Genomic DNA, 15,654 nt, shown 5'->3' on the forward strand with positions numbered 1-15,654 from the left:
ATTGCACATTCTACAGGGTATCCAGTGTCACTCAAGACAAAATGGAGGCGATAAATCTTTGAATCAGTTGTTCCCAACCTTTTTCACATGGCAGCACACCATTGAATGATTAAAAATTTTTAGAGGCACAACATTCACAAAAAAAAATGTTTTTTCTGCCCATGAAAGCTTTTGGCATTAAACTAATAAAAACAAATAAAGCATGCATGGTCTCCTGTGAGTGTACAGCGAATGAGGTATAACAAAAATGACTAAGTTCAGTATTTGTCCCCCCTGCCGACATTTAGCCCCAAAAAGTCCCTAGGGGACATCAAATCCTGGTGAAAATGAACAAACAAGTGCAGTTTTAAGTCTTAACATATGTAAATTTGAGTTCTACACCATACAAAAAACAAAATGATCACGTCCATCATTTGCCCCCCCCCACCTTCGTTTAGCCCCAAATGTCCCCAAAGCCTTAACATATAACAATTAGAGGTCAGCACCATGCAAAACTGCTAAATAGACATACACAGAATATTTTGGACAAATATGGAAAAAATAATCCCAAAAATGAAGTGTTTTTATTAGCCTTAAAAGAGTCCCTGGTGCACACCCAAGCGTTATCACAAAGTATAGACAAACAAAATTATATAGAAATCAGTTAATTACAACTTTTCAGAAAGTTTTATAAAAATCCGAGGTATCAATTTTTTTCAATGAGCGTAAAAGTGTCAATTTTAGCCATTTTAACCTGAAAGGCACCCCTAGAAAATCCGTTCTGTTACTTTTTTACTCATATCATGTTTAATGTTTGTGCAGAATTTCAAAAATTCCAAAGCATTATTATTGAGAAAAGTATAGACAGATAAATGGGCAAGGGTGACTTTACAGGTTCACCCTCCTTTTGTCAGGGAACAAAAAACGAATATTATATAAGGAGAATATTTATTGTATTCAAATCTGGTATAAAATAATAATAGTGAATGTCAGTTGGACAGTTATGGCTGGTGTTTCTTAACTACTGCAGCAATATGTGGGCACATGTGAGAGAGACACTCTTAACTATTCAATATTTTAAAGTCTTTTACGTTTTTTTTTTATTTTTAATGCTATTAAGGTAAAAAAAATTATTTATCGCCGCCTTCCACGACGAGAAGATGAGACACAAGGTTAGAAAAGTGGGATTGAAGAGCTAGCGCCACCGAGAATGAGCACTCTGCCTTGTAAAGTGTGCTTAGTTAGTCCCTTCGGTATTCCTGGTAGCAGAGCCTCAGGCAATTAGCAATAAACTAGCCACTTTTCAAAGAAGGTAAAGCCTTGGATGCTGGACCTCCTAGAAGTGCACATGACGTTATTGCTGAATCATGAATCAGTAAGAAGCATTATTCCTTAATGCAATGATTTCCATACATTTTTTTAGATGGCGGCACATTATTGTTTGTTTTTAATATTTTCAAAGCACACTTATTCTACTCCAATTATTTTGGCAATAAAATAATCGGGCAAACAAAGGAGATTATATAAACAGAATATTTATTCATATAAATCAACATATCCTGTATTCAATATCTATAGGAGGAGGAGGAATAATAATAATAATAATTATAATAATAATAATGTATTCAATATCTGCTATATAATAATAATGATAATAATAATAATAATAATAATAATGTATTCAATATCTGCTATATAATAATAATGATAATAATAATAATAATAATAATAATAATGATAATAATAATAATAATAATAATAATAATAATTATAATAATAATAATGTATTCAATATCTGCTATATAATAATAATGATAATAATAATAATAATAATAATAATAATAATAATAATAATGTATTCAATATCTGCTATATAATAATAATGATAATAATAATGGTGAATGTCAGTGAGACAGTTGTGCCTGGTGTTTTTTCTTAACTACTGCTTAAATACGTGGGTGAACGTGAGACACACATTCTCTTTACTCTGCTTCAATATTTTTTTAGTCTTACACGTTTTTATTTAAAATTTTTTAATGTTGTTTCGGTAAGAAAATTCCAGTTCATCTAGTCACGAAGTTGAGAATTGCAGTAAAAGTGGAGTTAGAATTGAGCGATGTCATCCTGATTAAGAAATTAAATGTCTTTATTAAACAAAATGAAATCAAATGGATTCTAGCTATTATCTCCTAGCAGCAAACCTGTAATGATTCCGGGGCTGGAGGAGGGTTTTTATACAGTGCAACACGATGGTATGTGTAAATATATCCTTGTTGGCGTCCTTCCGTCTAGATCAGGGGTTCTCAACCGGGGTCCACATGGACCCTAGGGGTCCATGGATTGGTTGGTTGGTTGTTTTTGTTTTACGGCATATCAACCCTTTTCAGGTTATTTAATGCCAAATCCAAAGATTTAAGAATTTTTTTTTAATAGAATATATTTGTTTTCAAGTTGGTTTCTATTTAACCCATAGTTGGGACCCTAACAGGTACTACTAGTTCGGGTCAGAGTGGACCTGGGAGCAATGGCAATTAAAGGATTGCTCCACACTCCCCAAAGCCCGCAAGCTGGGGCCTCACCACTGGATATAGTTTAAGGTCATATCCAGGACCTAGGGGTCCATGGAATATTTCTGAGGGTCCACAGGCAAAATATAACAAAAATGGGGGACCACAATGATAATTTGGTGGCCCATGAAGAAAACCAACTCAGAATAGTTTTTATTATTAAAAATTTAATTTCTACTGTAATTTTGCATAGTTTTTTTTTTTTTTTTCAATCATCCAAGTTATTTTGACTATAATATTTCTATTTTCCAGGTTTACCCCATTAAATTATTTTTCATTTAAAAATAAAGGTTAATTATATAATATTTCTTTGATTATTAAAACCTCAAAATTTATATTAGTGAAAAATAGAAGATTGTCTTATGACCAATAGTTATGAAGGGGTCCACCAAGATAAAAAGAAGGGAAAAGGGGTCCATGAGTAAAAAAAGATTGAGAACCATTGGTCTAGATAGGCGATGGAGAATCGCACCTGAAGGTTGTCATGAGTAGTGGCAACTGTTGCTGTGACTGAGCAGATTGATGCGGAAGCGACAGATTCTGTTGCATTTCCCGGAGGGATACCTTCTATCAAGCTCTGCCGATGCTGTCTTTTTGTGCCTGCCTCTCTTCTTCCACTGTTCATTTCTTCTCTCCTCGCTCAGCCGGAAACACTTCTTGATTTTGACCCTCCAGGAGTCACGGTCTGCAGCGTAGGATTCGAGGTTAGCAAGGTGATGTTGCCGCATTTTAAGTCCCTTTTGCACATGTCCTTAAATCTGAGGAGTTATCTACCGGTTGGTCTGCTGCCGGCTCAGAGATTTTGCCATACAGGATGTCTTTGCAGTTTCGGCCATCCTGCATGCAAACGACGTGCCCTAGCCAGGGCCATCTATAAAACGTTAAATATCAAATGAAGCAGCACATCCTTGAAACATACTGGAAAGAACAGTTTAAAATAAGTCACAACATCCGCTAAGACTATATGAGCCCTATAGCTGTCTATCTACCCATCTCCGTAGCCTGCTTGGTGGTTAGTGACGCCTCTGAGAAACTCTCACTAGTTTTCTTCACCATTGTCTTCCCTGTGCTATTATGATGGTGCTACTGAGGCTTAGGCTGTCCATTCTTTAATATTATCCTCCCATCTCTTCTTTTGTCATCCCCACCTTCTTCTCTTACTCTCCCCTGCATTATTGTTTTAACAAGTCTTATTCATCTCGTTACATGAGCAAACTACTGTAATTTCAGCAGTTTTGCAATAGCTAAGAGATTTCCATAAGCCCCCAAGCTTGCTTTATGCGGTTGGTGATTTCTTCATTTATAATGTGGTCTTTGTAGGAAATACCAAAATACTTTACCGTAGCACCTCATTTCAACTGTTTGTATCTTTTTTTTTTTTCTATTTCTGCTCTTAGGGTCCATGATTTATTAGCATGCAGGAATATTAATGTTAGTACAGCTATGTGCTTAGAAGACGGGACTATTACACCTGAGATAGTGATATGGGAATAGAAGGAGGAAGAAGCAACCTTAGTAGAAGTCAGTGTCTATAATGTTGCTGGGCTAAACAGATCTGAGAGGGAAAAGGTAATGAAATACTAAGGCCTTATGTCCGACATAGAAAGAAACTGGAATCTTAGGAAGATCTCCATCATTCCAGTAATTATAAGAGCAACTGGACGCATGAAAAATAATTCAAAACAAACTAGTTGAAAAATATACCAGGTGAACTCAGTGCAAGAGAGATAAAAACAATTTCACTTAAAAGAGACGTTTAAAAGCTTTTTTTTAAAAAAATCTCTCGATTGGACTGTACGAAATAGTCGATGCCTGGCATCCGGTAGAATGCCCCATTCCCGGCTAAAACAAAATAAGAATATTGAAAGAAAAAGCACATTAAGGTACCGCGGCACAGTGGTTGGGAATCACTGGTTTAGATATATTAATAATACACGCGCCATGCTATGTGATATATAAATAATCAAAAAGCAATTATTTGCTATGCTTTTTATGCGACTTCTTCATTTCCAACATACTTACATTATATATATATATATATATATATATATATATATATATATATATTGTGTGTGACTGTGTGAACCGCGAGTGAGAGGAACGAATACGAAAATAATTGCCTATTTGAATTGAGCTTAAAATAGAATGAATTTTGTCAAGACATGAAAAATCAACACGATTTTCTTGTAAGCGAGAATACACCGAGATGAGAACGCTGATAAGAACGAACTGCGAGTCTGACATGTGAAATTAATTATCTTAGTTATTATATAAAAAAACGACTTCCATTCTAATCAGTTTATTAGAAACAGTTTTTCAGCAACATAATTATCGAAAAGTAAACATTATCGTATAATATATATATATATATATATATATATATATATATATATATATATATATAGTAGCAAGGTAACCCGACGTTGTCAGACATTGAATGCGGGTCAACAAATGTTTCACTCTCCCATACTTTTATTGTCATAAAAATCGGTGAAATCGCACATTTTTAATCAAATCGATTGATTGTCTGTTTTAGTTGGGGACCCCATCTCTTGCAGTGTACCGGGAGGAAGTTTCACATGCTTTCGTGCAGTGACTGAATCCACAATAAAGTGTAGTTTACATTGCACTGTAAAGAATATACTATCAATTTTATAAAATTATCTTTAAATAATAGCTTGAATTAAAGTTTAAAATGCAAAAGTCAAGTATCATGCTTTAATTGTGCTTTACCAACAAACATTCATTTCGAACGTGCTTCTGTCTTATAAAAGAATCTACGGTTGATTTTATAGTCTATGCCTTTCTGTTTGTGCGCTGATAAAACTTTTCACATGCACTTGCGCTGGTCGACTGTAATGTCTTAAATGTGGTCGTAATCGCCTGCTAATTCTTTCATCAGAATTTTTAGATTATCGGTACTTATCAAATACATTTTGATGAAATACCTATTTTAGAATATTGGCAGATACATGACGTACATTTGTGCGAAATTTTATAAAACTCTGCCCAGCCGTTTTGGAGTCCATAGTGAACGAACTCACACACATACGAGGGAAAGATAGAGAGAGAGAATCAATAATAAGAGATGGCGGCATTAGATGTGTGTCTTCATTTTTTGATTTGCCGTGGATTTGAGATGGATTTTTATGGGCTTTTCTAAACAGTAAGTGTCAATCTATGTCAAGGAAACTTGGTATGTTTATGAAATATGTAACGTATAACTTTTAAATATATATATATATATATATATATATATATATATATATATATATATATATATATATTGGTCAATTTAGCTCTTATGGGCAAAGCATCATATAATTAGATCACTCTAACAGACGTTAAAAAGCATTTAAAAAATAAATGTTTAAAATTCAACAGCATTTCTCGCGGTTAACGGTAGCTGAATGAATTAGGAACTTGCTAATGAAGCCAGGGATGGTTTCTATCGCCGGGTTCGAATCTATCGATTGGTTTTAATCATGACACCCTGCACTGATGATTCCCGAAAGGATGGAACACTAGTGTCTGTAGGTATTTAATAATTATTATAGTAAATTATTATATAATAGATAAATTTTATGAAAATTTATTCAAATTTGGAGGAAAAATATTATAAACCTGTACAGACGGAAAGTATACAACATTTTAATTATACAACAAGGTGTAACAATAAACTTGAAAGACCTAATTTATATATACATATGTATTTTTATATATATTTCAGAACATGTCTAAAAGTTACAAACTCAAAAGTAGTTTTATATATATATACTAGCGAGGGGTACCCGGCGTTGCCCGGGTGTTTTTCGGGGTGTGTGAAAAAACCCCGAAAATGTGAAAAAAAAAAACAAAACAAAAAAAAACGAAGCCTTCACGACGCGCAGTTGGAAAATAGTAAAGTGTTTACAAAAAAAACAGGTGCGCGTTTTTGATTGACGTGACGGCGATAGGTATTCGGCAGTAAGCATTTTGTGCGGGACAGTTTTGAATGGGGGTGAATAAATCGGTTTGTTTATTGTTAAAAACCCGCTCCCTGTTTATTAGGAGGAGCGAAATGAAAGCTACAGTCTGATATGACGAAGTCAACATTTAACAAACGTTACTTAGCTCTCTTGAGACAACTGGCTATCGGCCTGTGATTAGAGTCGAGTTTCGCTTTTTTTTATATACCGAAAACCGAATGTAACGCGTGTCGATGCGGGAAATGTCGAATACTTAACGTTTGAAAGTCAATAAAATTAAATAGACAGGCGAGCTCCGTGGATAACTCTGAGATATTACAATTTATAGATGATATAAAAAGTTTTAAGAAGTTGTGAACCGAGCAAGCGCTACTCTGAAAGAAGCGTTTTGTGGACATCGAGGAAAAGCGTACATACATACATACATTTTCGCTTTTATATATATAGATTATTCCTTAATTGGAATTCATTTTTGAGATGAGCATTATATATATATATTTATTTTTATTTCGGACTATTATTCTCATCTTTATTAGTTGTTGTTTTTGATAAAAAGCAACAACTAATAAAGATGAGAATAATAGTCCGAAATAAAAATAAATTAATATATAATGCTCATCTCAAAAATGAATTCCAATTAAGGAATGATATATATATATATATATATATATATATATATACCAATCGGTACGGACCCGACTATGGAAGATCAGATAAATAAACGTGGATTTATAAGATCAAAGAATCCAACCTTGATCGCCCTTCGGGGCCCGTGACGCAGTTGATAGAGACGTTGAATCTCTACAGTTCCAGATGAACATTGTCTGAAGATAGCGGTTTCAATCCCACCCAAAGCGTGCCAGAGGTTAATTGGCCAAAATGTGGTGGGACGACAACAACTACGGATGGCAGTGATGGCTGAGAATGCAGTTAGGAGATTCGAAGTTCCTATCCGTCGCCGTTTCCACCTGACGAAGGCCAGAGGAATAGTTGGCCGAAACGTTGTGAATAAACAAAACCAATAAAAGATCAAAAACAACAACTAATAAAGATGAGAATAATAGTCCGAAATAAAAATAAATTAATGTCAAAAGTAGTTGTGGAATTTAAATTTCCCCATTTTTTAAGACGTCCCTTAATTTCATTGCCAAACCAATTTTATAATGGCATCCCTTCAATTTTCGAAAGTAAATATTTTCTTACAAGAAATGAAATGAAATTAAATTAACAGAAAAGACAGAAAACGGAAATGACGTGTCAAATGAGCAAAATGTAAATGGAAGTAGAAAGGCAGCCGGGCAACGCCGGGTATCGACATCTAGTTTGACATAAATGTCACAGGATGGGTTTTATACAAAGTCGATATTTTAATTGGGAACAAAAACGGAAAACAAAAAAAATATATATATATAAAAGGAAAAAATAAAAATAAAAAACAATTTATTTCCTGCATATTTTAGATTTACATTTCAAATACCAAAAAATAAATAAATACGAAAAAAAATTAGAATTCTGTAGAAATGTCAGAAAGTTTTTGTTTTGCAATTCCGTCCATCCTGTTTTCATTAAATCTAGTGTCCTTTATTCCATCTATATATTTAGGGACATCTACATGCGAATACGTATGACCCCCCCCCCGCCAGCTATCTTTGCAACGTTCAGTATGTGTATGCGTTTATTTGTGCAGAACACACTGCTCCCCTTATTTAGTTGTTCCGGCATCACATTCCATGAGCGTTGTTTCTGACAAAAGGGGAAGAATTGCTGTTTTCTGAGTCGGGATCTATTCCATCTAATATTGCATGGCCCACCTAAAAGTAGCCCATAAATATGAGGTAGGGAAGGAACATTCTTTTGTAGTTTAAATTATCTATAGCATAGTTTAGATTGTGCAACCCTTGTATCACGATTGCACATGCAGCTATCCTTATAGGGTGTGTCCATTGTCTCTTTAGACTGAATGGAGGCATCGCATCGTTTTTGCATAAAATGACATATTTAACGAAATCTATCAATCACCAAAAAATGTCCGGTTTATCAGTATTAACTTCATCGTTTCGCTCTAGTAAAGTACAGGGTTAGGGTTAGGGTTATTTTAAGCATGGTCAGTACAAAAATGGGATTACCATTTGGGAATTCCGTGTGCTGCATGTACTCTTTGCTTGTCTCGGCATTGTTTTCAGTCTTGGGCCTCTTCTTGCCACTGAAACCAATCAGTGCTGATTCAAGAGAGGGGTGCTTGAAGATTGTGCAACCCTTGTCTCACGATTGCAGGAGGTGCCCATTGTCTCTTTAGACTGAATGGAGGTATCGCATTGCATCGTTTTTTCTTAAAATAACATATTTAAAGAAATCTATCCGTCACCAAGCACCAAAAAAAAGTCCGATTTATCAATATTAACTTCATCGTACCTACCCCGTTTGTCTCTAGTAAAGTACAGGGTGGCCCACTTTAAAGTATCCCATTACATGTAGTAGAGGAGGAACATTCTTTTATTGTTTAAATTACCTATAGCATTGTTTAGATTACTTATAGCATTGTTTAGATTACCTATAGCATTGTTTAGATTACCTATAGCATTGTTTAGATTACCTATAGCATTGTTTAGATTACCTATAGCATTGTTTAGATTACCTATAGCATTGTTTAGATTACCTATAGCATTGTTTAGATTACCTATAGCATTGTTTAGATTACCTATAGCATTGTTTAGATTACCTATAGCATTGTTTAGATTACCTATAGCATTGTTTAGATTACCTATAGCATTGTTTAGATTACCTATAGCATTGTTTAGATTACGTATAGCATTGTTTAGATTACCTATAGAATTGTTTAGATTACCTATAGCATTGTTTAGATTACCTATAGCATTGTTTAGATTACCTATAGCATTGTTTAGATTACCTATAGTGTAAGAAAAGATGCTGGAAGTGGTCCCCGTTGACATCTATGCATTTCTGGGCACGTTTAACAATGTTTGCAGATACTGCCTGTAGATTTTCTTTAGGTGTCGACCTACATAGCCAGCAGCGCACCGACAATAGAATTCATAAATAACATCTTGTGTGTATCTGTTTTGATGTTGCATCTAATCTTTTCTGTCCTCGATCAGTGGAGGAGGAATCCTTCATGACTGAGACAATTTTTATGTTTGTTCCTATCCAGAGTGCCCTTTTATAGGGAGCTGGATTTTCTCTATATTAAAACTGTCCTCATAGGGAGGCACGTAAATAGGAACATTGCTTCGTGTGATGTAGAGCAAACTATCCTTCGTGACCAGGAGGGATGCAGATTTTGCTAAAAAAAAAAAACAAAAAACAAATGAACCCCAACAACGGGAAATAATTTGATACAGACTTAACGATTGTTTTATAATTTTATTTTCAATATTCTGTATGAAAAATCACAAACCTGCCTGTCATACAGACAATTTTCTTCTTTGGTGAATTTTTCAAGTTAAATCATATTTTATAAGATTTTGAAAAATATTGAATTGGAAGTGTAAACTTTTACTTATTAAAGTTGCATTAAAAAATGCAGCATAAACCAAAGCAAGCCCAGTTGGAATATACACTCACTCGTTTTCTATTTTTCTTCTTTATAGAATGACAAAGGCGGAGCTCGTCTGCTGATCAATGAGTGGTCCACCTACTTGAAAGCCAGAATCAATTGCTCCCTGCCAGGCCAGTATCCTTACTACTTTGATGAAATACGTAAGTATCATTTACTGTGCATATTCACTATATGTTAGATGTTGACCGAGCAACGTCGAAACGTGTGCTGGTTAATGATCGTGATTATTCAAGCCTAAAAGTTTGGCAGTTTAAATATTGTTATTATTCTAAACATATTCTGAATAAATATTAATTTACGTTTATTTAGGAATATGAACATAAAAATGTCATAACAATTTAGCTGACAGCTTAGAAATAATGACATGTAAAAAGATCAGGTGATTATCTTAGTGACGTATACTAGTAACGTTAATTAGAGTGGATGATGGTCTTTTTGAGATATGTGGAAATTAGTTAAAGAAAACAGAGTTATAGACAGAGAGAAAAGAGAAAAGCCAGCGATACATTTACGAAGTCGACCATACTGACCCGAACTCTCGTTCTTGTTAGATTATCATCTGTAAAATAAATAAAACTTTGTTGATTTTACTAGTGTTTGTTTGATTACAAAAAAAATCATGACTATTCAAAGTGTATATATTATGGCAAGTATTTTATAAAAGTATGTGTATAAAACATATAGACGACAATATATATATATATATATATATATATACTAGATTTTTAGCCCATTAACAGCGGACAAAAGTTAGACTGTTGACTTAGAATGGATGATTTATACAAAATTGATGATTGAATATATTTAAATTAGTGCTAATTTTTACCATAAATTACATTACTTATTATATTCTAACTGTATACTAAACGGATATCATAATAAATAGTTTGATGGATGGTCCATACAAAATTTCAATCAGATCGGCATAATAATTTGAGAGAAAACGTCTAGAGTAAATATGGTATTGTGGAAACTGATCTCTATTCATCCATCACTGTGCACCGAACAGATACCAAAATGCTCAATTCGCTGTGAAGTCCAGATCGGCTCAATAGTTTCTGAGAAAAAATGTAATTGACAGACAGAAGTCAGATATAATGTAGATATCTACTATTTAATAAAATCAAGCTGGTTTATTTCTTAAAGCTTGTTCCCAGTTTGAAACTATTACATTTGATTCGATCTCATATGTCATGTCAATTTTGTTGGAGAATTTTTATGTAAAGTGTGATATGCATGTTGGAGATGCTGTTAGATAATCCAGCTTTGGTGTGCCCAACACTGAGAACCCGAAATAAATTGGAGATGAGACAGAGAGAATGATCCGTACTAGTTATTGAACTTGTTATAAGCTGATGCTTTCAAACGTATGAAGCGAATCGATTGTCAAAACGTCACAGCAAATTACATAAAAGGGGCTTGAATTGAATTCAATTAGTTTCTTTTGTGAACAGAGACCAAATTCACTGGTGCAACGTCAGCTAACACCCACCACTCTCTCTCTCTCTCACTTCACTGCCGCCAACACAAACATCCACAATAAAGCTTGTTTTATATTTACATGAATCAAAATGTTTTCATTCTTCACATATAACAATTCTTCTCCTTTCAAGAGATATGAATGAGTTAAAGGCATATTGTTGGATTATCCAGGTGCCCGGAAATGACATCAAAGGAAAGTCGATCAGATCCTGGATAAATGTGCCCAGGAATGACGTCAAAGAAGTAAAAATGGAAGACGTAGAATCTCCGGAGATTAGGTCAGCAAGACTGACTGATATTTCAAGAAAATGCGTGGTAGAATGCTTCGACGTCATCTGTGCCTATAAAATAGATGGGCAGACAAAGGACAAGAAAGAGAGCAAACGTGATGGGCAAGTTCAAGGAACGAATCTTCTCCACAGAAAAAAACAGACCAACCGTGCCACGCATGCTGTCACTAATGTCATAAATGTCATTCTAAAATGAGAGACCGGAGAGGTATAGAAAAAAAGAGAGGGATAGACACCGAAGAGATATAGAAAGAGATAGACACCGAAGAGATATAAAAAGAAAGAGAGGGAGAGACACCAAAGAGATATAGAAAAAAAGAGAGGGATAGACATCGAAGAGATATAGAAAGAGATAGACACCGAAGAGATATAAAAAGAAAGAGAGGGAGAGACACCGAAGAGATATAAAAAGAAAGAGAGGGATAGACACCGAAGAGATATAGAAAGAAAGAGAGGGATAGACACCGAAGAGATATAGAAAGAAAGAAAGGGATAGACACCGAAGAGATATAGAAAGAAAGAAAGGGATAGACACCGAAGAGATATAAAAAGAAAGAGAGGGATAGACACCGAAGAGATATAGAAAAAAAGAGAGGGATAGACACCGAAGAGATATAGAAAGAAAGAGAGGGATAGACACCGAAGAGATATAGAAAGAAAGAGAGGGATAGACACCGAAGAGATATAGAAAGAAAGAGAGGGATAGACACCGAAGAGATATAGAAAGAAAGAGAGGGATAGACACCGAAGAGATATAAAAAGAAAGAGAGGGAGAGACACCGAAGAGATATAAAAAGAAAGAGAGGGAGAGACACCGAAGAGATATAGAAAGAAAGAGAGGGATAGACACCGAAGAGATATAGAAAGGGAGAGACACCAAAGAGATATAGAAAGAAAGAGAAATAGAGGAGAGTGCAATTGTGCTTACCGGGCACACTAGTACCAAGGGCAACAAATGAAACAGCAGTGACCAGTCTTGAAGGCCAATTGTGCAACCAAAATGGCTTTCAAAGTCACCAACGAGAATACTACTGACTGTAAAGCAGGCCCAACCTCCCCAATAATCAGAAAAGGCAAAAAGCAGATTCGTTTGTTTTGTAAAAAAAAAATAAACATTTCTATTTTAATATGTAGTAAATATTTTATGGTTCTTTATATTAATGTGAATTATTTTGAATAAACAAAGTATTTTATAACTAGTTCTGTTTTATTTTGCTGCCAAGTATATATATATAGAGGCAATGAAAAAAAAGTTGATCTTTTAGAAATTATATAAACTGAAAAACACATTTGATGACCGGCCAAAACGAATATAAAACAGTATGACCTATTTGTATTCTAGGGCCGAGAAGATTGTTATCAAAGGATAACTTCGGATAGGTCTTCTCGTATATATTTTGATAGCACTTACAGAAAAGTTATGGAATATAAGTTTATCGAAAGTCAAAAATTAAAATTGCAGTCACATCACAAGTAGTAAACAACCGTTATAATAATGAATGCTTTGCTGGCCGACCGACTGGCTGCTCTCTGTTTAAATCCTACGCATACGTTTTTTTTTTTTTTTTTTTTAAAGAACACAGGAAAAAAACATGTAGGATCACAGAATTCCTCTAATTTAGTGCCTTTGTAATTTTCTCTGATTCTGCAATTATAATCAATGATTATTTTTTTTAGGTCCTTTTGGTTTTCCATAATTAAGGAAATTTCTTTTCCTTATGTCACATATTTTGATTTTTATCAAACATTTTCAACATTAATGAATACAACCTCGTTCTCTTTCAAAGTCTAATGAATGTTGCATTTTTTAAAAAAAGTATTTTGATATATGTATGGATGCACATAATTATGAATTATAGCTTATATATAAATGTTTAGTTTGTCTGTTTGACAACATATCAATACATTACCGTTATTGATTGATAAAAGTATTGGTGTTTATTTGCTTCCCAACGAAAGAAAAATGTGACACAAGGTCGTTTTTAATGGGGGGGGGCAGCTCCCTCGAAACGGGGCAACCTGTAAGTAGGCAAAAGAAACTGCTTTAGTATCAAAGGGTTTCCCCTACATTGACCAAGAACAAATTAACTTGAGTGTAGCCTCAAAAGAGATACTACACTCTGATCTTAGCTCGAAGGCCAGATCTGCTTTTTAAAAGTATTATCTATCTCTATTTACATAAAGTTAGAAATATAGTGATTGAACTGTTTCCCAGATGTTAATCTAATAAAACTACGGTTTTTATAAAAAAAAAGGTGCTCAATAACAAACAGAGCTGTATTATTGTACAAATTTTTTCCTAGTACAAACATTATTGGCTACATTGTGCATACATGTTTCAGTTGCGATCTTGTTCAAAATCAATTGCATAGTTAATGCTACTGGTTTGATGGAAATTGGATTTTGAGAGAAGTCACAGTTAAAACCTGTATGCACATATGTAGTCAATAATGTTTGTAGAAATACAGAAATTTACCCTATAAAGTTATAAATGCATAAACATATGCACGAACCTATATACCCTATTCTCTCATAAACTAATTAACCGATGCATTATTCATTTTGATACACATCTCCTAAGGGTTAGGGTTAGTCATGCAAGCTATATTTAGTTTAATTTAGTTTATGCAAAGGAAACAAAAACGAGGTGAAAGTACTTCGTAAACATTTAGATATTTATGATTTGAGATAAATTTTCACAATAGATATTAGACATTAATTAATATCTATTTTCTAAATTTTAGTTGGTTGTTTCGTTTTACGGCATATCAACCCTTTTCGGTTATTTAATGCCGACTCCTTTGGGGGGAATAACATCTTCAGGTTCTTACAGATTTCTTCAGATGTTTATTTATGTTGCTTGATTTGGCCCTAGTCTTCAGAATTATTTCATATTGAGGGGATTATTTTGTAGATAGATGTTCGCTATACTTGGTTTGCATAGTTTTATTATATATTGATAATTTGTTTGTTGTGTGTTTAGATGATTTTTTTTATATTTTCTCATTTGTTGTAATAAGTGTTTATTCCAATTTTTTTAAGGAAATCCATGATTTTTTTTTGGTTCGACTTCTTGGAGTATTTTTCCTAGTTTTCTTTTGTTGAAATATTTTCCTCTTATAATTTTGGTATTTTTACAATCCTCAAATATATGTTTTATAGTCAGTAAGTATCCACACTGGCACTTTGGTTGTTGTTCTTGTTTTAATAAATAATTGTGGCTAAATTGTAGATTTTTGAGCTATTTTAAATGTTTTTTGGGGGTGGGGGTCATAATATGAGTAAAACCTCCTACATAAAAAATTAAATATTTTAGATTTGCATTAAATTTGTTCCATAGTCATCAAACACTCATTAAGAAAGATTCCCTGAATTTTAATTTTTTCTTAAGACCCTTTAATCATAAGCTTATTTTTTTTACTTTTCTAGAATAGAAATATCAAGTACTAGATTTTGATCAAAATTGGAATATGTATTCTAGACATAAGGTTTAACATTATTATATCCTGATTTTAATCTTGATGATTTGGATCTAAATTAGAACAAGCCGCGTATGTATGGTCCCCCTCTGGTGATGCATGTGAGATGACGCCACAAAAAAATAGTAAAGAAATGATGAATGTGAGAAGTGTGAAGGGCCAACGGTGCCTTCACATTTTCGCCAAGTTTCAGAAAAATCTAATGGATGGGGCAAAAGTTATGGGGTAAAAAGTGTCTTTTTTTTTTTTTTTTTTTCAATTCTGGGACATTTGTGACCTCTTTTGAGCTCCTGAGAATACCGAATCCCAGTG

At 33.8% G+C, this 15,654-nt stretch overlaps 1 protein-coding gene across 1 annotated transcript in view; it reads left to right on the top strand.

Moving 5' to 3' along the window:
• Positions 1-1,327: 1,327 nt before the first annotated feature.
• LOC145292383 (semaphorin-2A-like) overlaps positions 1,328-15,654 on the top strand; it is a 158,425-nt gene continuing 144,098 nt past the window's right edge. The window contains exons 1-2 of the mRNA XM_080138712.1: positions 1,328-1,354; positions 10,123-10,231. Of these exons, the coding sequence (XP_079994838.1) occupies positions 1,328-1,354; positions 10,123-10,231 (136 nt within the window). The remainder of the gene's footprint in view (positions 1,355-10,122; positions 10,232-15,654) is intronic.

Source organism: Euprymna scolopes, chromosome 13 (assembly GCF_053919585.1).
Source record: "Euprymna scolopes isolate OS-2025 chromosome 13, ASM5391958v1, whole genome shotgun sequence".
Classification (NCBI taxonomy): Eukaryota; Metazoa; Mollusca; class Cephalopoda; order Sepiida; family Sepiolidae; genus Euprymna; species Euprymna scolopes.